Genomic DNA, 26488 nt, shown 5'->3' on the forward strand with positions numbered 1-26488 from the left:
ATATTTTTCATAAAGTTTTATTTTCTTCTTTTCTAGCCAAACTTTTAGATTTGCATGAATTGAATTCATGATCCATTGTCGCAGTTTTTTAAAAATTATTTTTCAAACTATGAATGAAAAATTTTCTTCCTGTCTTGTTAGTCTCACACCATTTGTTGGAATCACTTGCCTTTCTCTACTGAATTATCTTTGCAACCTTACTGAAAATCAGTTTCCACATGGATAAGGCTGGGTTTTGACATTTTTATTTGGTCTCTTCTTCCCATTGATTTTTCTTCAAATAGCGCACTGTGTTAGTTATCTCAGATGTACTATAAATATTAGTAATTAGATAATATTAGTCTTCTGATTTTCTTTTTAAATTTGTGTTGCTTATATGTATGGACTCTTTGCATTCCTATATAAAGGTTATAATTAACATTTCAAATATTATTTGTGGTCTTCTTTTTAATTCAAGAAAGACTTTTGCTACATAGCCCAGGCTGTGCTTGAATTCAATGTGTAGCTTAGGCTGGGTTCAGCCACACCCTGAGATTACAGATGTGTACTACCATGTCCAACTTAATTTGGGATGCTGATAGTTCATCAGCTGGGGGATTTTTGCTATGCTGGTCAGTCTCAGCCTTTCATTCCATGGACACAGTGTGCCTTTCTATTCCTTTCACTGTTTTCCTATTTTCAGTATTCAAGTCTTGTAATTATTATGTAGAATTGATTTCTAGGTATGTGTGGTACTAATTTGAATTTAAAATATTTGATGTTCATTCTTTTTATTATTAAATATTTTTTATTTTTTACGTATATTTATATTATCACACATATATACCATAAACTACCTACATCAAGAATAACCATGACACAATCAGGAATTATATAAATGTTACATTCTTAGTGTTTTGGCTATTTGTATTTGGCAGCCTTGAAGAAAACATCTTTCCAATCTTGATGTGTCTAAAATTCTAAATGTAAATCAATATCTATTATATCTCATCATTATCAACTTAAAATATCTCTCTAGACCTAAAAACATCTTAACCTCTAAACAACTAAGCTTAATTGTAAAAATGAACTCTCTGGTCTTCAATCCCATCAGAGACTTGAGAAGGAATAAAATTGATTACCTGAGTATACAGACAATACAGGTTAGCAGCTTCCCAAATGAGAAGATGACAGAGACAGTTTGCTGCCTGAGCCGTCACACAAAACTCTTGATTATGTTGGAGTATCATCTTGACGTTCATTCTTAATGTATAGATGTGCAATTCGTGTGTGTACACTTGTGAGTTGGAATCTCCCTGTGTAGCTCAGATTAGTCTCAAACTCAAGAACCTCTTAATTCTTAAGCCCCACCTTCTGAGTGCAAGGGTCTCAGGTATTCATCACCAGAAAGGATCAAGTCATTGTTGATATATTGATCTCTTGTCTTCCAGTCTTGCTGGATTCACTTTATATTGTTGAGTTTATAACTTAATTTTTATTCTTATTGCAGAACATAGTTTCAAGCAAATTTTAGATATTCATGGTTTAAAATAAATAGTCAAATGAAAGGTAGTAATGATAACTGTATATACATATATTTTTTTTCTTTTGTTTTAATTTATTCACTTTACATCCTCATTGCTGCTCCCTCCCTTGCTGCCTCCTGGTCCCCATCTCCCAGTCCTCAGAAAGGGGGCAGTCCTCCTCCCCTGACATCTGACTTCAGCCTATCAAGTCTCATCTGGCTTGTCCGCATTCTCTTCCCCTGTGGCCTGGCAAGGCCAACATAACAGATTTAAAGTAGAGCATTTGTGTTTAGTTGCTTAGGCTCATTCCATGCCATCATCATTTAAAGTAGTCCATCTATTCTGACGGAGTTATGGATTTTGTTGTATCTCTTTGGAGATTCATTTAGTTACAAGAGAGCTAGCAAAACTAATGAATTCATTAATTAATATTGCATTCCCCCCTACTTGAGTCACATTTCTCAATTATGCATTTATTTATAATTCTTAGTCATTATTTTGAATATTTTATTAATATTCACATTTCTTAATCAAGAATATATGAAATTTTCATTCAGATTATCATTTGAATATTTTGTTATTATCGGCTTGGGCAATTTTGGTTCAGTTTTATGCTCTATCACCCCATGTAAAAGCAGGAAATATTGTAACTCCTTGGTTTTCCCAAGCTATATAGTAAAATGTGAGGGAGAAAATGGACTGCCCTGTAGAAAAGTTGGCAAAAGATTGTCAAAGGTATTTCCAACTACATGAGATCCAAATCACCATAAGCAAACCTACAAGCCTTTAGCCCACTCTAATAGCTTTTCACGTGGCTACACAGCTTCAGTGGGAAGGAAGCACCTGTTTGGGACAATAGATGTAGAGCCTGATGTGAAGATGCTGATGTAAGGTGATTGTTAAGTACAGTGGGGTTTTAATTTTTTTATTTAATTAATTTATTCAGATTACAGCTCAATTATTATCCTATCACTTGTATCCTCCCATTCCTCCCTCCCTCCCGCTTTCACCCTATTCCCCTCTTCTAGGTCTAAGACCAAGGGGGACCTCCTCCCCCACTATATGGTCATAGGCTATCAAGTCTCATCTTGGTAGCCTGCTTATTCTTTCTTTGAGTGCCATCAGGCCTCCCCACCAAGGGGACGTGGTCAAATATGAGGCACAAGAGTTCATGTCAGAGTCAGTCCCTGCTCTCCACATAACTGTGGGGAATGTGTTGGCTAGATCAGAGTAGGGGTTCAATGTTTACTACTTGTATGAGGGGAACTAATGTAAATATCAATGAATAATGAAATATGGATTAAATTACAGTAATGAAACTAGGCTGGGGACATAGCCTGGTGAGAGAGTTTAACATACACCAGGCCCCAAGTTTTATCATATATAAACAAACAAATATCACAACATATAATGTATATATTTATAAATGTGTTTATTCAAATAAACATAAATAATGTCAAATTTTATTCCTTGATAAATAATAAAACACATTACAAACTTGTAGTTAAAAAAAAAAAGAACAGTGTGGTTCTGAGGTAGGGTCAGAGCTTGGATGTGGTCCCCATGTGTACTTGAGGAAATTGCCTTCAGAATCTGTCATGTTACAAAGGTATAAAAATGTGAAGATGCCTTGAGGTGAATCTTAAATCTTGGTAGAACAGAGAGCAAGATTGCTGGCAGTATAATTAAATAATGAATTTTTAGATGTGTAGTTGAGTCTGAGAAAGGAAGAAATGAAATTCCAATACAAATAAGATAGTGTTAGTATTCAGCTTCTCCAAGTAGAGTCAGATTCTTTGTCCCAGGAATGTCTTAACATTTGTGTCTTTCTGTATTCACTGTCGCCATCCTTGCAGCAGTCCACTGTCTTTATTCACAAACATGTGCCTTATGTTTCTTTGTAGGTTGTATGTTACAGTCACTGTGTGCTTTAAATGGGAGGGAAATTACACACCATGGCCCCGATAATTACTGCAGTCTTATGACAACTTTAAAGGGGTCAGTGACTCCAGGCTGATGCTGCTTACTCCGGGACCTGCACTTGTACACTTGGAAAGCCTTGTTTCTCTTCTTGAGCTCCTTATTTGCTCCTGATGTGCCTAGTATTAATTTCTAGGCTTGGTGATCGGCTTACTGTGAATGTTTAAGAGAACATACCCTCACTTTCAAAGTTGTCAGTTTGCTGTCTGTCCTAATACCTTCAGTATCTAACATAGTCTTATGCACATCATAAATGATGGCAGAGCCCATCACGTTTGTCATCAATCTAGGTTTCACCATCTTGAGTGTCGTACTGTTTATACCTAGGTTGGGGGAAATCTATCTCCAATACAGACTTGTAACTAATACTGTGTACACAGGCATCTTGATAGTTTGCTAAATTCTTGTTTCTTCAAATCCTGCTTTTGATTCTTATTTACGGGATGCATTCTGAAAAGGGCTATTGTAAATGATGTGTTATAATTTATTTTAATTAGGATCTCTACTTATGGCTAGCCATGTGTGAGGAAACATTTATACCATCTGTCATTGTGCTGATTGCTTCCAGAGGAGCAGCTGGGCTGTGAGACTTGTGTTCAGCCTGACAAGGCCAAGGTCTGATTTCGTTGCGCTAATAAGGTGGACACTAACTTCAAACATTTTGTTACTTTACTGCCTTTGAGACAAATCTGAAAGGAGTCCCACAATTCTTTGAAGTCTATCAAAGAAGTTCAAGGAGCAAGATGAAAGTCCTGGATATACTCTGTAGGTCATCCTGGAATACTTACAGCGTCAGCAGTGTGTTGTATATGTCTCTGTGCCAGAGGAGACTATGTCCCCCTGTGTCTCCTCACACATGGAACAGGAAGAATTGTTCGTTTCACGTAATAATAGAAAATATCACAGACAGTGAGGCATGTGCTTATTAAAAATTGAGGCATAATGACCAGGTCCTTTGTTGATATCTCAGTTCCTTGGGAGGCTGAGGCAGAAGGACTACTCAGACCCCGTCACTTGAGGCTAGCCTGTGCAGCATAGTGAGACCCAGCCTCCAAAAGCAGAAGTGCAAGGGAAAATGATTTGATTTTGTTATATAGTTAGGATTTTTCTTGCCTATCTAAGCATGTAACTGTTAGAAATGGTCATTATTACAATTCTTAGCATAGCAGTTCTCTTTGTAGATCAGGCTGCCTTGAAATCATGATCCTCCTGCCTCAACCTTTGAGTGCTGGGATAACAGATGTATACCACAGTACCTGGTAATAGTGATGATTTTAAATGACAATATGTTGAGATAAAAAAGGACAAAAGATTGATGTAAAAGAAACATCTATTTTATACTTGACAAACACAAACAGCATCTGCTCTTTACAAATGTTGAGCTCTGTTATTGTCGAGAACTTCGTAATTAGAGATAAACATAGTGATTCCAAGTTCAGGTACCCTGAAGTAAGATGAACTGAGAGAAGCAAAGAGACTTATACCATGCTCCCCTTTTTACTGTTTTATAACATAATTATGTATATAACTTAAAACAAAATGTCTTTAAAACTTAAAATTCACCCACTCATTCACATTTCTCAAATACTTTATCAGGAAACTTGGGTGCCTTTTTATATATTGCACTTTAAGTTAAACTTAATATCAGAGAACGGAGCCTAGAAGTCTTAGAGCTCCATACAGGCTATTGAGCTCACTTGTATGCTAGGCACATTTCTTCAGTGTCTGCAGAGGCCAGAGTAAATCTTAGCCCTTCCTATGGTTCTGTAAGTTAGGCTTTGAGTAAGGAATGTTTAATTCAGCAATATCATGCATTCATACCACAGATTCATGACTATGGGCGAAACTGTTAGCACACCCCTTCTCTGATGGAGGAGAACCTGCAGTTTTTCATCATGGCATGGCAAAGGCCTCACTTTCCTGTGGAACTGCTCACATTATAAACAGCTTCTGCGTATGGTGTGGATTGTTGTGTTCTGAGCATGATAGCTACCATCCCATTCAGAACAGCTCCAATTGTTTGCTTGTTGACTGTTGATATCCCCTCACAGAAGGAGGGAAGAGGAGGATCCTTGAGGGCATTTCCTCCTGCACTTTTCAGTCAGTGGTATATAATTCTGCCTTGATTCCATGTGAGCCTCCTGGTTAGGGGAGACAATAGGGTATATGTACTGTGGAAGGTTAATAGAGTTCGGCTTCCATTTTTCAGTTGGGGTGAAAATGAGACTTTCCAATGGTATGGTTGCTTTGGGTCACCTGTGTGCTTATAAATAACCCCCATAAAGTCTTGGGTTCACCAAGGTAAGCTGGTCTTCACTGAGGCTCATCAAGGAGGGATGTATGCCTGTGTCCTCCCATGGAGAGATTGCACAGTACATGATGAAGGTGGCAGGAATCGACAGGAACAAAGCCGAGATTGACAAGAACAGTGGCGTTTTCTTGCTGTGGGTTTTAGACAGACCAAGCTGTGCTCTCCGAGGGTCAATTATCTTGAGGGGGAATCAAATATGAATATTCTGATATCGTGTGGCATGCTATGTCAGATGTCAGTCTCTTTACTGTTGTAGTCACACTGCTGTTTTGTATAAGACATCCGACTGAGGCCTGGATGTCTTTATAGAGGAACTTGCATGAATAAAGGAGAAATTACAATGGGATATCCAGCCAGAATCCTTCACCTTAGCCTGTTGTTTCAAAAGGAAACTGGGAAAAAAAGGGAGGGGGAGAATAAAATAGAGGTGTTGGTTTGTACTTCTTAAAGCTGGGAGGGCACCCAAAGGTTGAAGAGAGTACAGATCTGTGTTAAAAAAAAGCCGTCTTGGGATTCAGCAGTGTGGACCTCATGGGAACTGACTAGTAGTAAAGAAGAAAAGCCTAAGGTAGACATGACAGTGAAAGAAATCAGGGTAAGAGGTGCTATGGTAGCTACTCCCCAGCAAAGACAGGGCCACAGCTAGCACAGGTGAGAAGGTTGATTTGCTTTGATGAACCCTGTAGTAGCACTGTTCTTGATGAGGTAGGGATAGCTATGCAGAATCTGACTCCTATGGACCAGAGAGTAACCTGGCTTGGTAAAGTGCAAAACTGGTGAAGAGGGGCGAGAAAGTGAAAGGGAAATGGGGCCAGTCATGGTCTCCGTCAGCAATTATAGCAAAATCTATGTCGAACTTGTTTTCGTCGGGGGAAATTGATGGAAAACCTTCTGGAGGCTTCAGAGTCTTAAACAGTAGTTCAACCAGGGTAGACTGTTGGGCGATGCCAGTGAACTCTGCAATACCCTTTAGCTCCTCTAATCAGGAGGCCATGTGCATACACATAAGAGGTGTGTAGGATGATTTGGAAACCCCACACTGACCTACTTGTTTATTCATCTTCTATTTGCAGAATACTGTGGCGGGGGTTGTTGATACACATTTAGCATCTTCTATTGCAGAATACTGGGATGGAGGGGATGTTGGAACCAGGTACTCCCTGGTTTTGGTCATTCTAGGACAGTACACATTAAATGTTGAGTATGGAGATAGCAGGGTGCAGGCAGAGGGATTAAGCTTGTCCTAGGGATGGGTAATGACATTTCTCTCATGTGGTAGATTGTTTGCCAAGCCAGTGGCATCTTATTAAGGCTCGTGTGTCTAAAGGAAGCACTGGCTGTCTGTAGCTGCTGTGCAATCCCAGCCATCATTCTGCCAAGCCCAAGGACCCATGAGTGGCCATGAGTACCATCCCTCAACAGCACGGGGATGTAAAGCAAACACTGTCTGAGTAGGAGCTGGATGCCTGGATGCTTTTGTCTTTCTCAAGTGTGCTCACTGGCCTCCTTTGGAGGGGATCTTGAAAATTATGTCTCAGGAGTTGTTGCAAGAGATACTGTCTGTTGTAGAGCTTGAAGTTTCTTCCTAAAGCAGGTGTCAGTGCCAGTAACCACTCTGAGGCTCTGGCAGCTCATCCCCGGGCTGTCACCTGAGAAGGTAACTCCTGAAGGTCACTGCTTACTGCTTGTGAACTGCTGTCTGGTATTCCACTTAAAGCAGTGCTTCTCAACCTGTGTGTGTGTGTGGGGGGGCGCCCTTTGGGGTCATATATCAGATATTCTGCATATCAGATATTTACATTAGGATTTATGACAGTAGCAGAATTACAATTAAGAAATAGCAACAAAAATATTGTGGTTGAGCGTCACCACAACATGAGGAACTGTGTTAAAGGTTGCAGCATTATGAAGGTTGACAACCTCTGCTTAAAGCTGAGCTTGCAGCCACAGTGCTGCTGGTGGGTGGTTCCTGTGTCCCAGACCTGAGCTAACAGTGGTTTAAGATGCCTTCTATCTTAATGTTCAAAGGAAATTTCAAAGGACCTTAGGTATTCAGAACTGGGGCTCCTGCCTGTAATCCCAGCATGCTAGAGTCTAGGGCAGGAGGATCAAGACTAGTTTTGGCTATTTGTGGATTCAAGGGCAGCTCCATGGAGCTATATGATGAGACAGTGTCTCAAAACAGAACCAACTAAGCAACTAAAGAAAAAATCTAGTGGAGAAGGTACAGTGATGAGGATGGAATCTGAAACTAGTGCCTGCTTTTGTGTTTCTTCTACTTTGTTTTGCTGGTTATTTTTCTCCCCATAGGAACTCTGTTTACTTTTCCCTGTAAATTTAAATGAAATTCAGCCCCATGGATTGTTTGAGACTGCTATGTGTGGAATTTCATGTATTGTTTCTTTCTTTCCCTAGGCAGCCTCCTGTTGGCGAGTCTCATTGGAGAATGCTGCTGCAGGACATGCTGACGATGCAGCAACATGTGTACACGTGCCTTGATTCCAATGCGTGCTATGAGGTATCCATGGCTATACTTTTTTGTTTTCATTTTGATCTGTTTTGCCACAAGGAAGAGACTGTAAGATGTACTGTATGCAGCGTGATTAACAGCTGATGGTTGATGAACTAGTGCTGTGGAGTTGTCATACTCCCCTTGGTCTCGCTTTTGTTTATTGCAATGCCATCTACTTAGCAGAGCAGTTCTCAGAAAACCCCTGAATCTCACATGTTTCTCCCTACAGGTTTCAGTAATCACTAAACCTTGATGACTTGGGGATGCCATTTGCTGGTAGGGTACATGTTAGCTTGAGCAAGGTCTTGAGTTCCATCCCTTGTGCACTATCCGTGTGCACATGCATGTGCGCGCGCGCACACACACACACACACACACACACATCCATGGCTAAACTCCAAAGAGTCTATGCATTTAAAGGTCATTAGATGAGTCTAAATCTGTCCTTCCCTCATTGTCTCTGCTGAATTGTAGCAGGCCTCTGATTTCCTTTGTTCATATCTTTTAGTTCACATTTATTCACAGGCAGGATATTTTCCTTCATATAATCTGTTGCTTGTTCCATATCACTCTTTCCTTAGTCACTCTCCACAGCTTATTGCATGTTCCAGTCACTCCCTTAAGCTACCCTTGCTGTGACTGTGTGTACACCATTCCTTCTGCCTGGAACATAGCCTCTTTTTTTTTTCCTTACTTGGAAAACTCCTGATAAATTTTCATGGCTAGGCTGAAAATTATTATATCTTATTATTTATTATATCTGCTAGGGCCTCATGTAACTTGCCTCCACTGTAGCCTTCCTTTGAAATGGAGCTGTGTACAGATGGGCTTCTTTAGTTTTACCCTTGAGGTTCTAGGTAAGCAATTTGTTATCATATCTTTGAATATCTCTGCTTAGGAAACATTTATAAGTTTGGAGAAGGTTCTAGAAGACAGTAATATAGATGACAAAAATCGAGTTTTAATATGCACCATTAAACATAGGCCATATTATCTGATTTTGGCTGTTAAAGTTTGTTGTCCTTGAAAGCATAGTGGCATAACTTAGAACACAGTAGACAGAGACTGGCATGCAGCCTATTGATTGAAGTTCAGATTGTTCACTTTAGCAAGATTGTTTACATTTTAGGGGCAGTAAATTGCATTTTCCCAGTATTGGCCAGCATGCTCTGTGGCTTTCTTGAATGTACCATTGAAGGTTCATTTGGCTTGTGCTTGTGTGCACCAGTTTTACCTGCCAGATACCAGAGAGGAGGGCTGCCTGTTCCTAATGTGCTTTCGGTTTCAACTTCTACTTTATAGACACCCTGGTTATATTACCTGAGTTTTATTACCAGACATCACAGTAAATGCTTGTTTGATATTATCCCCCTCCCAAAAGAGTGGATGGTAAGGTCGTGCTCTGAAAGCTGGGTGCTCTTCATATGTAGCAAGAAACTCTGTTCTTCGTGAGCTTGCTCTCACCTCATCAATGCCTCAGTGTCTCCCTCCACCCATGAGTGGTAGGGAAAGACTATATGTCACATCATCAGTGTAGGGTTAGGAGTCACATTCTTTAGTACTTTTTGGCAAAAGTAATCTTAAATAATTAATTTTAAGTGAATCAGTGCCATTAGTACAATAAATTCTTGCAAGGTACCTTTCATACATTTTAATACTCAAGTTGGAAAACCCTCAGTGCTCCATAGTGTAGTTAATGTTTATGCGTAAGCTTACATTTATAGTCTGACTCATTTCTGAGTGTGGAGTCAGATGAGGCTGAGGGACCAGCTTAGTAAAGCAATACTTGCTACAGATACACGCCTTGATTTGATTCCTATTCTCTAAACATGGAGACTATGAATCCCTGTGCTGTAAGCCACCGTAAGTTATATGTATCAGATGTGGCAGTCCCACATCTCTTACCCTCAGCAGAATGGGTCTAGTTGAGAGTAGGGCAGTGTAAGTGCAACTAGTAGTTGAGTAGTAGTTTCTATTTATTGTTTATTTACCTTATGTATAGGCAATCTATGTAGCCCAGCTGGCCTAGGGCTCAATCAGTATACCTCAGTCTGTCAAGTATTGAGAAACACAGGTGTGTGCCATCACACCCAGCTTCAATTTTATCTTTAAATAAATGAACTTTACTTACCTAAATCTTTACTGTAATGCATTAAATAGCATGATTTGTTTCATCCAGTGAAATTTCTTTCTAAGGTGAAGTTTTCCTTTCCTGAGGTGGAATTCATAGAACAATAAACTAACTAGTTCAGTGTAGGCAGTGCGTGCTTGATTAGTACATACAGGCTGTCATGCAACCCCTAACTCACTAACAGCGCGTACCTCACTTACAGCCCGACTAACCCAGACAACAGGAAAAGGAGATTAAAGAACACAATAATGAAACCTTAAGGATCTTAGTTCTGAGGAACGATTCTCCCAGCATAGTCAGCAGGCCCTAAGCAAACTTGCAATTCAACCAAGGTTGCTGCCAGAACCTGGAACAGCAGCTGAGGCCCAGAGCCTCAGCTGGAGCCCAAAGCCTTGGAGCCTACCCTGGAGCAGTTCTCTCTAGGAGCAGCTCTGGAAGTGCAGGGACCAACAACCAAAACAACCCAAGTCCTCTCTAAAGCCTCTTGTTTTGGGCTCATATGTCTCCTCTCAGAGTATCTACTGGGATGTTTTCAGCTGGCAACATCCAAGCTCCCCCACTAAGGGGTTCCACTTCTAAGTGGGAAAATATCCTGCTCTTTCACAAGTCTAGTCCCCATCCCACACTTGGGATCAACACAAAAACATGTTTATTTCTCCTACACCCCAGTTCTATGGTTTTTACAGTTTTGAATTATTTCTTTTGCGTTTCAGAGCCCTCATTTTGCTTGAGCCTCCCGTCTTTCTGAGTAACTCTGGATTTTTCTCTTTCCTAGATATTTACAGAAAACCTTCTCTGCTCCAGTCGCCTGGAAAACATCCACCTCGCAGGGCAGATGATGCACTGCAGTGCTTGCTCGCCTGGTGTTCCAGCTAGCGGGGCCCTTAAAGGAAAACCCCAGTACAGGGTCAAATATGAGAGAAGTATTGACTTGGTTTTGGCTGCCAGCAGAGAGTACTTCAACTCTTCCACCAATCTCACTGACAGCTGCATGGATCTGGCCAGGTAGGGTGTCTGTGTTCTTTGAGTGCTGAGTGCATGCCCAAATGCAGATGATCTCACTTGCACATTATGTACACTTCATGGGTGCTGTTGTGTACTGGTCTACAAAGAGACCCAACCAATGAAATACCTGAATTCTCTTTTAGCCCCAATCCACCCCTCCCCCTTTAATCTGTCTTTTGGCCGAGTCATTTTGCTCATTATCTATAAACCTATATTCCTCTTTTGTTAGAAGGTGTTCATAGGTCCACCCAGTAGTATAAATTCAAGTTCTGAAACTTCAACATTGTGGGTAGTGCTTATCTCCTTTGCATAGCATCTGCACCAAAGTTGATTCCTGGTAGAAATTTCTAGATTAAAAATCAGTTCACTCCTTGGCCTATCATTAGTTCATTCTTTTTAGTTAACATGTGAAACAGGATATACTGAGTTTTTATAATCTAAAAACAATACTGCCCTGATTTTGGGGAAAATTTTTGAATTGAAATTAATATTTATAAAGTAAAAATTTATAAAAACCCAGAGTCCAATAAACTCACCTCCAAATATATATTACGTCTGAACGTTAAGTACTTCAGAAAAGCCTTTTGTATTAGTCCCTTATTATTCCATTGTTATAAAAAAATCCAGAGCTTTTACTAGCAAGTTTTCTAAGGAGTTTGAGAACAGTGGGTCATGGGAGAGGAAGGTATCCTATGGTGGGATAGGAAGCCAGTAGGAAGTATCAGTCTTAAGAGCTGCAGGCTCTGCCTCTTACTGTTTCTGTTCTGTATAGCTCAGTCAGCCTTCCTAATGCTACAATGATTCAATACATTTTCTTGTGTGTGGTGACCTCAGGCATAAAATAATTTTGTTACTATGTATAACTATAGTTTTGGCACTGTTATAAACTGTAAATCTCTGATATGTAGGATGTCTGATATATGGCCCCCCATGAAAAGATCCTTTGACCTCCAAAGAGGTCATGACCTACAGGTTGTGAACCACTGGTTTAGATACTGCCTTCCTGGGGAACAAGCTCCCAAGTCCTGAACCCTAGAGGGACACAAGCAGAGACCAAAGTAATAACCAACCGTTTCACTCTCTGTTAACAGTGCCCTAGTGTGTTTCTGGCTGTGTTCCTCTGCCATCTGACCAGTACTCTGACTGGCATCTGGTGAGCACCCTGTAGGGTCACTCTTAGGAAATTCCAGTCTGCTCTGGTTTTCTTGGAATTCTCCCTTTTAGACCACACAGAACTCTTCTTTGCTGCATTCTAGAAACACATTTGACAACTTGCTTCCTATTGCAAGGGCAGTTGGCAGTATTTCTGACTTGAGCATCTCTTGTAACATCTGAGGTTTTGTTTCTTGCTTAAAGAAACTGAGGAAAACTGGCAACCTCCTTAGCACCTGGTGACCCCAACTTTCTGACTCTGTACCCACTTTTACTCTGACTAGCTAACTGTAAGAAATTTTTAGCTTTGTTTAATGGCAAATTATTCATTTATTTTTAAGATGATGAGATATTTCAAGCTTAATCATTTTGATATTACTCAGTAAATTCACATGTAATTTTATAAAATGGAGACATTATACATTCCTTTTTATGGCTTTTTTTATATTAACTTATGCCAGTGTGTGAGCTGAAGCACCTCTGGATATTTCACAGCATGTGTTAAGTGGTTACACTTGATGTATCCGTCACTCTTCTGACTGTGTTTAGTTGGTCAGTTCCCCTCTGGGCAGGGTTGGAGAGCATGAAAGCATGAGGGTAAGGCGTCTCTGGATCCAGATGCTGGTGCGTCGGCTCGGTCCCTGCTAGTCCGCAGCCTTGCAGCATTGGATTGTTTTCAAAGTAGCCTCGAGGGAGCTGTGCTGACCTTCTCTATGTGTGTGGGCTGCAGCTGTCTATGTGCACGGATAGTGAAAGAGAATGCTCTTCTCCAGCAATCACTGCCCTACCCCTTTAAGATAGAGTCTTTCCCTGACCCTGGGGCTTGCCAGTCTTCTGCTACACTGACAACAGCCAGTGCCCCAGTGCTGATCCCCGCTAGTGGACCCCTCCTTCAGCACTGGGCTCCCAGCGTCATGTACCCATGTGCAGCTTTTCACATGGATGCTGGGCATCTCGTTGTCATGCCTGTGCAGCACGCACTCTCACCCAGCCCCCAGCCTCCTCCCTTTTCTCTCTTGTGGTCTTGCCTTTGTAAGTGGTCAGAACTGTTGCCGTTGTGTAGACAATGCAGAGTAATTGGTAGGAACAGGTGAACACTTTACAAAAGTTTATGTTGCCGCATGGTTCCAGTTTGTTTCCAGTTGCACATTACACACTGAAGTACCCCTTCTCTAAGCATAATGGGTAACTCCACTTGGCCTAGTTTTAAAACCTGTTTCTAGCCTTAAATTTAACTTTTTGTTGTTGTTGTTCATCATTTTATAGTTGATTCTTAGGGCTTTTTTTTTTTTTTTTATAACAGGAATTGAAGAGTTTGGGAGATTGTAGTCAGTGAATTAGTTGTCAGGAAAGCTTGAGGACCTGAGTTTTGGTTCCCTGGTGCCCATGTAAAATCAACGCACAGTGCCATGACTCTGTTTCCCTCCTGTGGGGTGGTATGGGAGGGTGGATGTAGGCGCTCTCTGGAGTTCGCTGGCCGGCCCGTTAGTTCAGATGAGATCAGTTAGTTCCGGTTCAATGAGAAAACTTGCCTCAAAAGCTCGAGGTAAAGAACAGCTGAGACAGGTAGCTAGTGTCAGCCTCTGGCCTCTGTGCATTAAGGTGCATACACATGAACAATGCACACATAATTCCTATAACTCTGGATTAGTTGAGCTTGGTTGTCTTTGTTCAACTTCATTGCCTAGGTTTCCAGCTACAATTTCTCTTAGTAGCCTCTGTTTTTCAAAGTGTGTATGTGCACATATATGTGGATGCTCATGGAGGCCAGAAATGGTTATCTGATCCCTTAGGCCTGGAACGTTGTACAGTTGTGAGTCACCTGGCATGGGTACTGGGGACTTAGCTCCAGTGGTCAGAAGTGCAGTAAGAGCTCTCAGCTGCAGAGCCAACTCACCAGCCTATTTCCTGTTTTTTTGTTTTTTTGTTTTTTTAATTCTTTTATGTCATTCTTTGAAAGACTCATTGTCATAATGACAAAAGTTCTCATACTTTGGTGCTTTCCATTTGATCTTCAAGCTCATTTGAAAGTGATTTCAACTGTGATAGCTGTCTGGATTCATTTTCCCCTTAAATGACTGGCAGTTGTTTCAACTCTAACAAAGGTGAAAAGCAACCCTTTCCCCCAGTGGTATCTCATGTCAGAATCAGTTTTTTTGGGTTTTTTTGTTTTGTTTTGTTTTTTTCAAACTGTTACTGAACTTGACAGAGTTCTTTAAAGTAGTTAGCACATCTTTTTTTTTTTTTGCACATCTTTTTCTTTCTCCCTGGGGATACTATTTTTATTTCAAGGGCTGAAAATTTCAAGTAGAACCGCTTTTGAAATTCCAAGTTGTGCTTGACCTAAAGCTTTTAGGCAGGTGCTTCTCTGATGGTTAGAAATTCTCCTTACTGCCTTGCACCTTCACTTCATCCTTTCTACCTCAGAAGGATACACTTGGATTTTCAGATGATCCCATGTGTATATAATGTCATGCTGGATGACTGGTGGCCTGTGAGTCCCAAGATGTTTGTGCTTAACATGATATTGAGTATAGAATATATCTCTTCTATTCCTATTTATTAACTGACTTTTCCTTGAGGAAGCAAAAGATGTCAGTGCTGGATAGTTTTATGATTTGACACAAGGTATAGTCCCAGGAGAAAAGGGAACTACAGTTAAGAAAATGCCTCTCAGTGGTCACTGAGTTTCCATGAGTTTCTAGGTTTTCTCCTGTTTCTGTTATTGCTGAAATCTAGCTTTCACTAATGGTGATCTGATAAGATACAAAAGGTTATTTCAGTTTTCTTGTACTTATTGAGACTTATTGAGACCACCAAATATGTGCTCAATTTTGGATAAGGTTTCATGGGATGCTGAGAAGAATGTATATTCTTTTGTGTTTAGGTAAAATGTTCTGTAGCTATCTGTTAGGTCCATTTGATTCATGACATCTGTTAGTTTCATTATTTCTCTGTTTAATTTCTGTCTTGATGATCTGTCAATTGATGAGAGAGGGGTGTTGAAGTCTCCCACTATATTAATGTGTGGTAATTAATGAGTGATTTAAGCCTTAGTAATGTTGCTTTTAAGAATGTGGGTGCCTTTGTATTTGGGGCATAGATGTTCAAAATTGAGATGGATTTTTCCTTTGATGAGTATGAAGTGTCCTTCCCTATATCTTTTGATTAATTTTGGTTGAAAGTCTATTGTATTAGATCCTAGAATGGCTACTCCAGCTTGCTTCTTTGATCCTTTTGAACCACTGACACTATTAACATACTCTGCTGTGCTTGCAAATGGGAGCCTAGCATAGCTGTCCTCTGAGTCGCTCCACCCAGCAACTGATGGAAACAGATACTGAGACTCACAACTAAACATTGGATGGAGCACAGAGAGTCTTGTGAAAGAGTTGGGCGAAGGATAGAAAGACTCAGAAAGATCAGGAGCTCCAGAAGAAGACCAACAGAGCCAACTAACCAGAGCCCAGAGGGTCCTGTGGAGACTGAAGCTCCAACCAAGGACCATGCATGGACTGGACCTAGACCCTCTATACAGATGTAATCAATGGGCAGCTCTGTCCTCATATTGGTCCCCTCGTAAGGGGAATGGGGGTTGTCTCTGACATGGACGCAGCTGCCTGCTTTTCAATCACTTTCCCCTGGCAGGGCTACCTTGCCAGGCCACAGAGGAAGAGGATGCCCTTAGTCCTGATGTGACTTGATATGCTAGAGTGGGTGGATAGGGTTCCCCTTCTCTGAGGAGTAGGGGAAGGGGAATGGGGGAAACAAGAGGAAGCGTGGCCCTGGGAGAAGAGGAGGGAGGGGCCATGCCAGGATGTAAAGTGAATAATTAATAAAATGAAAAAAAAAGAAAGAAAGAAAGAAAATGCCTCCATAAAATTGGGCTATAGGCAAGTCTGTGGAGCATTTTCTTAATTTGCAATTGGTGTATGTGGTCCCTGCCCATTGTGCATGATGCCTTTCCTTTGCTGGTGCTTTTGGGTTCTATAAGAAAGCAGACTGAGCAAGCCATGGGGAGCAAGCCAGTAAGCAGCACCCCTTCATGGTCTCTGCATCAGCTCCTGTCCAGATTTGTTTCAGTGATGAGCAGTGACGTGGACGTGTAAGCTCTTCTAGGTGCTTTTTGGTCATGGTATTTTATTACAGGAATAGAAACCCTTACTAAGACAATATTTTAAAAATACAAAAGGCTGGATGTGGTATCTCACGCCTTTGATCTCAGCACTCAGGAGGCAGAGGCAGCCTGGTCTACAAAGTGAGTCCAGGACAGCCAAGCCAAGGCTACACAGAGAAACCCTGTCTTGAAAAAAACAATTAAACAAACAAAAACCAAAAACTATAAAGGATATGAATTGATAGTTTCCTTAACTTTACTCCTCATCTGTTTTTAAAATTCTTGTGTGTGCCTTCAAAGTAGTTTATTAAGTGTTATTTTCTACTTTTTAAAAAAAATAATGATTCTCTGCTATGTACACATCATGGTTTTTTGCTTGGATTCCCTATCAAATAGCTTTTTATCTGGTAATATTTTATCTGCTTCATTCTTCTTTATTTGTGGAATATTTATTTTTTCAATTTAAAAAATTAATTTTTTCTGAATAATATATATTGTTTTTCACAATTTTATACAGTGCATCCAAATCATATAAATTCAAAGTAATGTTAGTTTATATTTAATGCTTTATGGTATTTATATTAATAATGTAAATGAAACTAATAATTATTGTAACAGTTTTGATGTATGATATGGAATATAATATTTCATATGCAAAAAGTTAGAAAATTATAAATTATGATACAATTTAAGATACTCATTGATATTTGTTCCTCAAATTAAAAGAAATTATATGCTAGAATAATTTTGTAATAAAAAATTTCAGATTACTATTGGGTTTTTACATTTTAAAGTAAGTCTGTTTAAATAAATTATGCAATGATGTTATTCACTGTGCTTCACATTCTAGTGGGCTCCACTGAGGACAGTATGCTGAAAGGAACCATGCCCAGCGAATCTACTTTTCTATTGGTTCCTTTCAGCATCAGTGCCCTATATGTATATGTATTTGTTGTGGCTGGGCTCCCAATGATATATTGATCTCTCTATTTTGTCCAGTTGTATTTTTTCGTGATGTTCTTTAGTGAGGATGGTAGCTGCATTTAACTGTGGGTATAAGCATAAGATTTAGCATGTAGTAAGAAACATTGCTGGTCTAGCAGAGGATGGTAATAGATGGTTTTCTAAGGTCTATGACCTCAGTAGCGTAGGCTGGGCAGGATCAGTAACAGGCATGGTTTCCCTCCTGTTGAGTGAGCCTTAAGTCCAGTTACAATATTGTTGGTTGTCACTAATATGAAGTGCCACTTCTTGCACTTTGTGCATATTTTGCCATGATAGTAATGGTTGTAGTTTGTAGGTGTTACATCTAGTTTGGATTGTTTACTTGGATCCCTCCCTTTGCAGCTTGGGTAATATTTTCTGGAACCGTATAAGCTGGACCCCAGGAAAGAGGCTTTCAGTTGAGATCCAGTTGCCTCTCAGGTGTTGAAGGTGGAACCTCTATTGCTGTAAACACCACACACACATACACAGAGAGAGAGGGGTGGGGTGGGGGGGACATGGCTCATAAGACTCGGGCTGGATCTGTCGTTTAATTTTTTATAGAATTTTCTTAGTTTTTATTCCCCGTCCCCAAAACAAAAGAAAATGCGACAGTCTGGTAATGGGCATGTGTAAGCCGCCCTGTTGGGTGAATGTCCAGTCTGGAATTGATGGATTCAAGCGCAAATGCATGTAAAATGTGACAGAAATCAGTCTGTAGTCCTTACATTAGAATCAACAGAATGTGAGCATGTCCACAGCTTGGATATGCCATTGAGTCATACCAGTGCCCTATTGGTGCCTCCATACCTTCTGCTGGTGCTGTCTGATGCCAACATTCATAGCCCTTGATGTCTAAATATTCTAATGCATGTACGTTTCAAAAATAAGTATTCATTAAGGAAAACTTTTTTTATTTTCCAAGACAGGGTTTCTCTATGTAGCCTTGGCTGCCCTGGATTTGTAGACCAGGTTTCTTTGAGCTCATAGAGATCCGCCTACCTCTGCCTCCTGAGCACTGGGATTACAGGCGTGCACCACTGCTCCTGGCCAAAGAAAAGTAGTGTGTATGTGTGTGTGTGTGTGTGTGTGTGTGTGTGTATTTTTTTTTTTAAAGAAAAGTATGCCCCCATGACTAGATGTAAGGTGGGAAGGTCAGCCTGAGCTGCACAGCAAGGTGCTGTTTCAAAGCAAACAAGATAAATGTCATTCGTTTGTTGATTAGCAAATCAGTTTCTTTTGTTATTTACATCATTATTATGTTACAGAACATTCTTTTCTATTAGAAAAATGTAATGTGTGGAATTTTTTGTCATTTCTCAAGGGTTTCCAGATTGACTCAAATAAAGACATTCCTGTTTTCCTAGAAGGAAAGCCAGGATTCATCTGAATTATATCTTAAAAACAAATAAACAAACAAACAAGCAACCAAAGAAACAAAAAAAAATATTCTTTAGGTAATCCTTGGCTCTGTACTCACTAGTGAAAACATCACTGAGCAGGGTTTGTTGCAGCAAACGTCACACGATTGCACACTGTCAATGTCACTGGTGTCACCTCACCTCACCCCTCTGAGCTCCCTTTGGCTCCTTCATGGGTCTCTGTGGGGTTAAGATGACCAGCATTTAGCAGGCCAGCATCTGACTGGCGCTGGGTGAATTTTTGTTGGAGCACTTCTTGTCTGACGTGGATGAGTTTACGCTCGTGCTTTTCAAGATCTGTCTGTCTCATAGGTGCTGCTTACAGCTCATAACTGACAGGCCCGAGGCCATTCAGGAGGAACTAGACCTCATCCAAGCCCTGGGCTATCTTGAAGAATTTGGGGTAAAGATCCTGCCTTTGCAAGGTGGGTCTTCTGTTTGCACTGTTTTGCATTGTTAACTTATTTTTACAATAATTACACAGTGTTCCTTTTTATTTTCTCAGAATGAAAAGAGTAACTTTGATGATTTAAAAACATTAGTAATAGATTCTATTGTCTTTTCTTTTTTCTTTTTCTTTTCTTTTTTTTGCAATGAAATGTCAAGTAAAATCATTTTGCTATGAGTTTAAAAAAATCTTGTTTATAACCTTTAAAGAAATAACAGTAGTAAAACAGCAACTGAGCAGTGAGGCCATTGGCTAAAAGCAAAAATAGAGCCTCAGGATTTTTATGGATGATACTTGAAGATTTAATTCAGTTTTGACATAAAACGTATCCCTGCATTTGAATTTCATTAATTATTAACGAGTTGCCCCCACCATGCTTGACACAAAAGTAATGAGATAAAATTCTTGCTCAGAACTTAATTGGCAGTGATGTCTTCTTGTTGCTTAGGTTCCTTTGCCTAAATGTTGCTGGAGCTGTCCATACAGGCATTGGCCACACAGGTTGTCCTAAGTGCTTTACATTGTGAGGGTGGCACTTTGCAACAATGTAGAGCAGTGGCTCTCAACCTTCCTAATGCTCTCACCCTTTAATACAGTTCCTCATGCTATGGTGACCCCAGCCTTAAACTTGTTCTCGTTGCTACTTCATAACTGTAATTTTGCTACTGTTAAGAATCATAATGTAAATATGGGATGGTCTTAAAGAGGTCATGACCCACAGGTTGAGAACCACTGATATAGGCATTGCTTGCACAGCTTGTCTCAAGTGTGTTACGCTGTGAGGATGATGCATTCAACATCCAGACCTTAGCTGTCCGTAGCCAATAAACAGGTTTTGGATTTTCAGCTTCTTCACTTCCAAGATTCCAGTTCCCTGAATGAAGAGGGTGATTACGAGAGGAGCAGTGCACTGGACTGCTGCTGTCTTCTTTCCTGCCATGCTTAGCTTTAGAACTGGTTGGAACCAGTGAGAGGGGGAAATAGAACTGAATTCATTTCATCTATGTTCTTTGATATGTTTCCACCATAGTTCTCCTCTCCCTTTAAAAAAGTAACATAGGAAGAAAAAAAAAAATAACATAGGACAGAAGCCTCATCCCTTGAAGTACTAGTGGCCTGTTCCTTCTGTGTAGTGTTAGGATTGAATGTGCTATATATATAAGGATTTAAAGTGGATTTAGGAATAGAGATGAAATTCACAGACAAAATTTAGGGAGTTGGCTTGAAATCAGGACCTGCCTGTTTTTCACTGATCTTTGCTAAACTATCCTAAGCTCTCTGTACCCCAGTTTCTTTCCTTGGAGATAATAACTTGCTTATAAGGGTCACCTTTGTATGGTTGTTGTGCACAAGGCAGCGCCCGAGACACACTGCATCTCCGTTTTATGTCAGCTGCTGCTGCAGTGGTCACAGTACTGCAAGCCGGCTGCCTAGGCCATGCCATCTTCCTCAACATTATGATTCTCAGTAAGAACCACTTACCCTGGAGCACACTGATGTCCTTTGACCTTTTTCCCTTTAAATGTTCTTTGCTCTATGATAGGAATTAGTTGATCAGGAATTGTATTTCCGTGAATGCTAGTTTAAGTGAGGGGACGTGGCTGAGCCATGGGAGAATTGCAACGCCTCCTGCCCTCCAGCCTCATGGACTGGCCTTGGGAGATGAGTTCTTACTGTATAGTCCGGGCTGTACTCATGTGAGCTCCTGCCTTAGCATCAGCACTGTTGGAATAAAGAGTCTCCCACGGTGGCCAGTCTGAGATTAATACTGAACATCTGTGACACTCTTTTTGCTTCTTCACAAAGTTTTTCAATGCCTGTTTTACAGTGCGCTTGTGTTCTGACCGGATCAGCCTCATCAAGGAGTGTGTTTCCCAGTGCCCCACGTGCTACAAACAATCAGCCAAGCTTCTAGGCCTTGCTGAATTGCTCAGGGTTGCAGGTAAGTCATTTGAATGCTAAACTTGTGTGCTACTTTTCACATCAGCCTATCTGAACATCAGGATTTGTTAAATGGCATCAGAAGAACTTTTTTTTTCCTTTGAGAAAGGAAGTAATATTCCCTAGGAATCTTGGCATGTTATGAAAGTGTGTGTTTGTACTGAAATCTGAAATGAAACACACTTACTCGGTGTGTCGTTGTGAAATCAGTGGGGTCACTGTTACCATCCAACCGAGTGTGAAGCAGCTCAGCTCTCGCAGCACAGTCACATGCAGATTTAGTGTGATATTCTGAAACACTTGTTAGAAAATTTTGTGCACTTATTATTTGACAAAATTTTCCTATATTTTACCTCATTCAGTTTTTTCCTCATTGGTCATAGTGGTCATCTTCCCATTTTCTAAAAGAAATTCAGCATCACAGAAGTTAAACATATTGCTTACTAGTATGAAACAGGAGCCTGACTAGTAATAAAAAGCTATGACTCGACATTTCTTGCTCCATTAGCCACAGTGGTCCTACCTGCTAGAACAGTTCAGTGCTAGTCTTGTATCTTTATTATTGACGTATGTATATCAATTTCTGTAAGAGTAATTGTTGGGTATTTTGTTCCAGAAATAATAATTTGAGTTTGTTGGAGTCTAAACCATGGGGTGGACTCAAAAGTAAAGGGAATTTGTGTTCATTTCCAGCCTTTAAAATTTCAATGCATTTAGTAGACACATAGGTTAATATTTCAAAGTCCCAATAAGTAGAACTATTAAGACCTCTACCTCTAGGAAACGCGTGTCACTTTTCAGCTTAAAAGAGTAGCAGTGATCTATGTAAGACTTGGATGTGTCTGGGGGCCATTTCACTGCGAAGCACCTTGGGTCACTTGGGAAAACATTGGGTATAGACTCAGAAAAATGGTTTAATCCTGATTGTGAGTGAGTGTGTGTGTTTGTGTGTGTATGCATATGTGTGTGTGCGTGTGTATGGGTGCTCTAAAGTTGTAAGCTTTATTTGTCAATTCTCACCTCTAGGAAACAGGGAAACTTTCTGCTTTGGCCACCCATAATCTAGTACTTAGAGACCCAGCTGGGTGCATGCCTAGAAAAGCTCTTTGAAAATGAAGGATGGAGTTCATGAGGACTCAGCCTTTACAGATGTCACGGACATTGTCCTGTGCCCCTTCTAAGATCAGGGTCTCGTGTCTTTGTGACTGATAATGAATAGCCTTGGCGTTCATCATGCAGCTCTACTAGCAGGGCCTCTTGCCGAGGACACAGGTGCAGCACGTGGAGATGCATGGCACACGAACCCCTTTATTGCAGCTACTTTGGTCCTAAAACTTCAGATCATCTCAACTTTGCTACACCCTACTCTACAAACTTTAATGTGCTATCTATTTACGACGTCACAACTTGGAGCAGTATTATTGAATCATAGGCCTATATATAAAATTTGTTCAACATATTTATATTGTGAGCCATTTGCATTTACATACAAGCTAGCAGGTATCTAATGTCATTTGCATCTTAGCCAAGCTCATGTCCCAGTTGCCATAGCTTTTGCAGTTTGAGGTGTAATGACAAAAGCTTTGATAAAGGAATGACTCATGCCCTGGATACAATATCATCATTTAGCAGTGCTAAGTTTCATCATGCTAATGAAAACTGTGAGCAATCTAAAACTCATAAATGCCTTATTTCTGGAATTTTTCGCTGAATACTTTTGAATTTTATTTGACCATAAGTAACTTGAAACTTCCAAAAAGAAACTGTGCGTAGGAGAGAGTCATTATAAGTAACAAAGGCCAATTCATTGTTGGGGTAGAGGGCACTTGGTCCCTAAGTTGGCAGGAAGCATATGGCTATTTGCAGACATATTTTACATTGTGCGTGAGTACTCTGAGCTCTCTGTTGCGGTACCACTGATGTTCTTCAGATAAACCATCTGAGTAAACAGTATTGTTAAGTAGCCCAGGATATCCTCTCATCAAGATCTTCTTTCCTCAGCCTCCTAAGAGCTGAATGACACATATGATTGTTTTCTTTTATCGCTCCCCATTACCATCCCCCCAAGCTATTCTTTTAAAGAATTTACTTGCTTAACCATATTTTCTAGGCATCAGTCTTTGAAGGCTTGCTCTTGATTTACTGAGTTTTGAATTTTAAGTTTCAGCTAAGTAACCCTGAATTTCATGATTGCTATTTGACTCTTCAAATGAAATTTATTAACAAGTTATTTCAATTTTTTCATTAGTATTTATCTCTGATCCTTGTTACCATGTGCCTTATAGGCAGTGAGGTGAATCTCATTTTGAAAGCAAAGTCATGGGATTAGAGCAGTTACATATTTGGATTTTTAGCCAGGTATTTTACTTGATATACCCTCTCTTTTTATCTTGTGTTTGCTCTCTTTTTGATGCTGTGTGATGGCAGTCAGTGGCCTCAGTGTATTTCTTCTCATTCATAACACTTTCACGAGTACATGACTGTTCTCACAGAAATCACCTGCTATGGGATTTATTTATTTTAGATTAGATAAGAGAAAATAATACATAATGGTATTGGCAGTGTATGTGATCCTAGTTCTTGAGGAGGCTGAGACAGAAGGATTATGACTTGGAAGCCAGTTTGGGCTACATAGTGAGACTCTGTTTAAAAAATTTTGTGTAAAGAGAGAAGGAATAGGCAAGATCCCTTGCTGTCTTACTCATGTGTCTACCAAGGAAGTAAAACAGGTGCACTCCGAGAGACATCTGCTGTCTGCACTCAGTTGGCTGCTGCTACCATGATGTGCATTAGTTGAGTCTGAAATTAACATGGCAGGTGAGATGATTAGGAGCAGGCCTGCTTCCACACATGGCCTAAGACTGCTGTGCACAGGAGCCTTCCAGCCCTTCACCCCCAGCCCCTCACATGTGTGAGTCCTCTGTGACTCCATCAGCCCCTCAAGATATTCTGGGATTAGCCTTTGCACTTGGATGTTCGGGGCTTGCACATTGTCCTCAACAGTGAGAGTAGTGTTTGGAACCTAGCCAAGACACAACAGAAAAAAACACAACACCTGGGTATTTTGCTTTTATGTATATCATCCAAAACTGTAAATATTTCAAGAGTATCAGGTAGGAAATGGGTTTTATATTAAATGTGGTATGTGTATTCATGTGTGTGGTCACCAGGTTAGTCACTGATTAGTCACTAGGCAGTCTCAGAAGCAAGAAGTAAAGGATTGCATGGCAGTTCAACAAAGTGTTTCCAGGGCTAGGCTTCTAGGGGGAGTGTGGCAGATCTTTGTGTCAGTGAACTGTGGTGTTTGCAGGATGCTGCTTTGTGGTTTGCTCACTTGGTGGCACTCCCTGTACATACTGCTAAACTTCCACTTATTTTTTTTTTTTTTTTTAGTTAAACTGTCTTTTTACAGGGCTTTCTCTCAAACAAGAATTACTAAATGATGAGGAAAGATTGTTTTTCCTTTTCTAAATGTAAAAAATCAAGCTGGGAACATCCAGTACTAAGATAAGTTTGTCTTAACATATAATGTATTTAAAATGAAATATTGATTACTGCTTGCTGACCTATACTTTCTTTCACACCACTACTTTTTCAGGAAAACTGAGATAAAAATGTCATGTAGCTTAGCTGGCTTTTTTTGGCCAGGAGAGAAGCTGCATTATAACAGTGCCTTTGGTACTTGTATATAGCATAGCACTTCTTTTTTTTTAGGGGAATATATAATCTAAGTTTTCATAATGACTCCGGCTTGGGCCATACTACCTTCCTGGTTATCATTACAGTTATAGTGTGTATGCAGTTGAACCTGAGCATAAGGTTTCTAAAAATCATAGAAAATTTTCATTAAGATAATAGAAAAAAATGTATAGCCTTTCCTGATATACCTATGTCTGTATTGCTGAGGTATGCACATGCTATTTTTAAAAAGGTCTTAATATTTGTTAAATGTTGAGGGAGACTATGCCAAACTGTTACTTTAGGGTTGGGGTTATGGTTGTAGGAAGGTTAATGGAGTTGTTAAAAGCTAAATGGAGTTTATCTCAGTAGATGATATGAATCAGGAAGAATCAAATCTGGATTGATTGAGGGTCCTGTAAAATAAAAAAGGAAGATTTTTGTAAGGTGTTAAAGAAAACAGGCAAAAATAGATAAGAACATATTGGCTGAAATGGAAATAAGCTAGTTAAGAGGTTAACTGGCAGTTCTGATTACTAGCCTTGGTTAGTCATAGCCTTAGGAAGAGCCTCAACTCTGGGGACACGTACATATTAGGTCTGGCCACCTGTCGCCAAACCAAAAGAGAGTAATGCTGGAAAAACAGACAGGAATTTTAATCACCTGATGCTCCAAGGAGGACTGAAGATGGTAGTGCTGTCTTCCAAGGACACATCCAGAGCTGCTGGGTTAGACAGGGAAGGGGGAGGAGTTACACAAAAGCATGTGATTGGTCTTGCCCAGTGCTGGCCTGGTTGGTCATTACATTGTGATTGATCCAGGTGGGCCTTGTCTCAGTACCACGGTCACTGCTGCTTGGTGATATATCCTACATTCTCCCAGCTGCCTACCCACTAAAGCTATTGTTCCTGGAACCCTAGGTGACTGAAAGATAAAATGACTTCAGGTGAAGGAGATGGATGTAAAAAGGAGGCCAATGTTTATCCAGCTTTTAGGCTCTTACTGGTCAGTTGCAGGCCCAGGAAAGAGTCAGTGTTATTAGCAAAAGCTTCTCCCTGAGTCCTTGTGGTCTCTGATTGTCTCAGCTTAAGGTTTTCATGTTCTAAAGCACTTTGCCCTCACATATTTATGACTCCAAAAACAAGAAATGTGTCATACATTTTTATAGAGATGAATTCAAAACAAAATCCCTGTAATCCCTTTAATCACTGAGTACTTGGACACTCCTGGAAGTATTCTGTTTAACACTGAAAACGAGGTCTTATTTAATTCTTATTTAAAGTCTAGGTCTTTGTTGTTAGGT

The 26488-nt window shown here is 40.2% G+C and overlaps 1 protein-coding gene across 1 annotated transcript in view; it reads left to right on the forward strand.

The window, feature by feature from the left end:
• Nucleotides 1-26488, forward strand: part of Nbas (NBAS subunit of NRZ tethering complex) — a 302722-nt gene that overhangs the window by 113619 nt on the left and 162615 nt on the right. Inside the window, exons 29-32 of the mRNA XM_051143481.1 lie at nt 8212-8314; nt 11215-11444; nt 19431-19543; nt 21395-21508. Coding sequence (XP_050999438.1) covers nt 8212-8314; nt 11215-11444; nt 19431-19543; nt 21395-21508 — 560 coding nt within the window. The remainder of the gene's footprint in view (nt 1-8211; nt 8315-11214; nt 11445-19430; nt 19544-21394; nt 21509-26488) is intronic.

The sequence above is a fragment of the Acomys russatus genome, chromosome 1, assembly GCF_903995435.1.
Source record: "Acomys russatus chromosome 1, mAcoRus1.1, whole genome shotgun sequence".
NCBI lineage: Eukaryota > Metazoa > Chordata > Mammalia > Rodentia > Muridae > Acomys > Acomys russatus.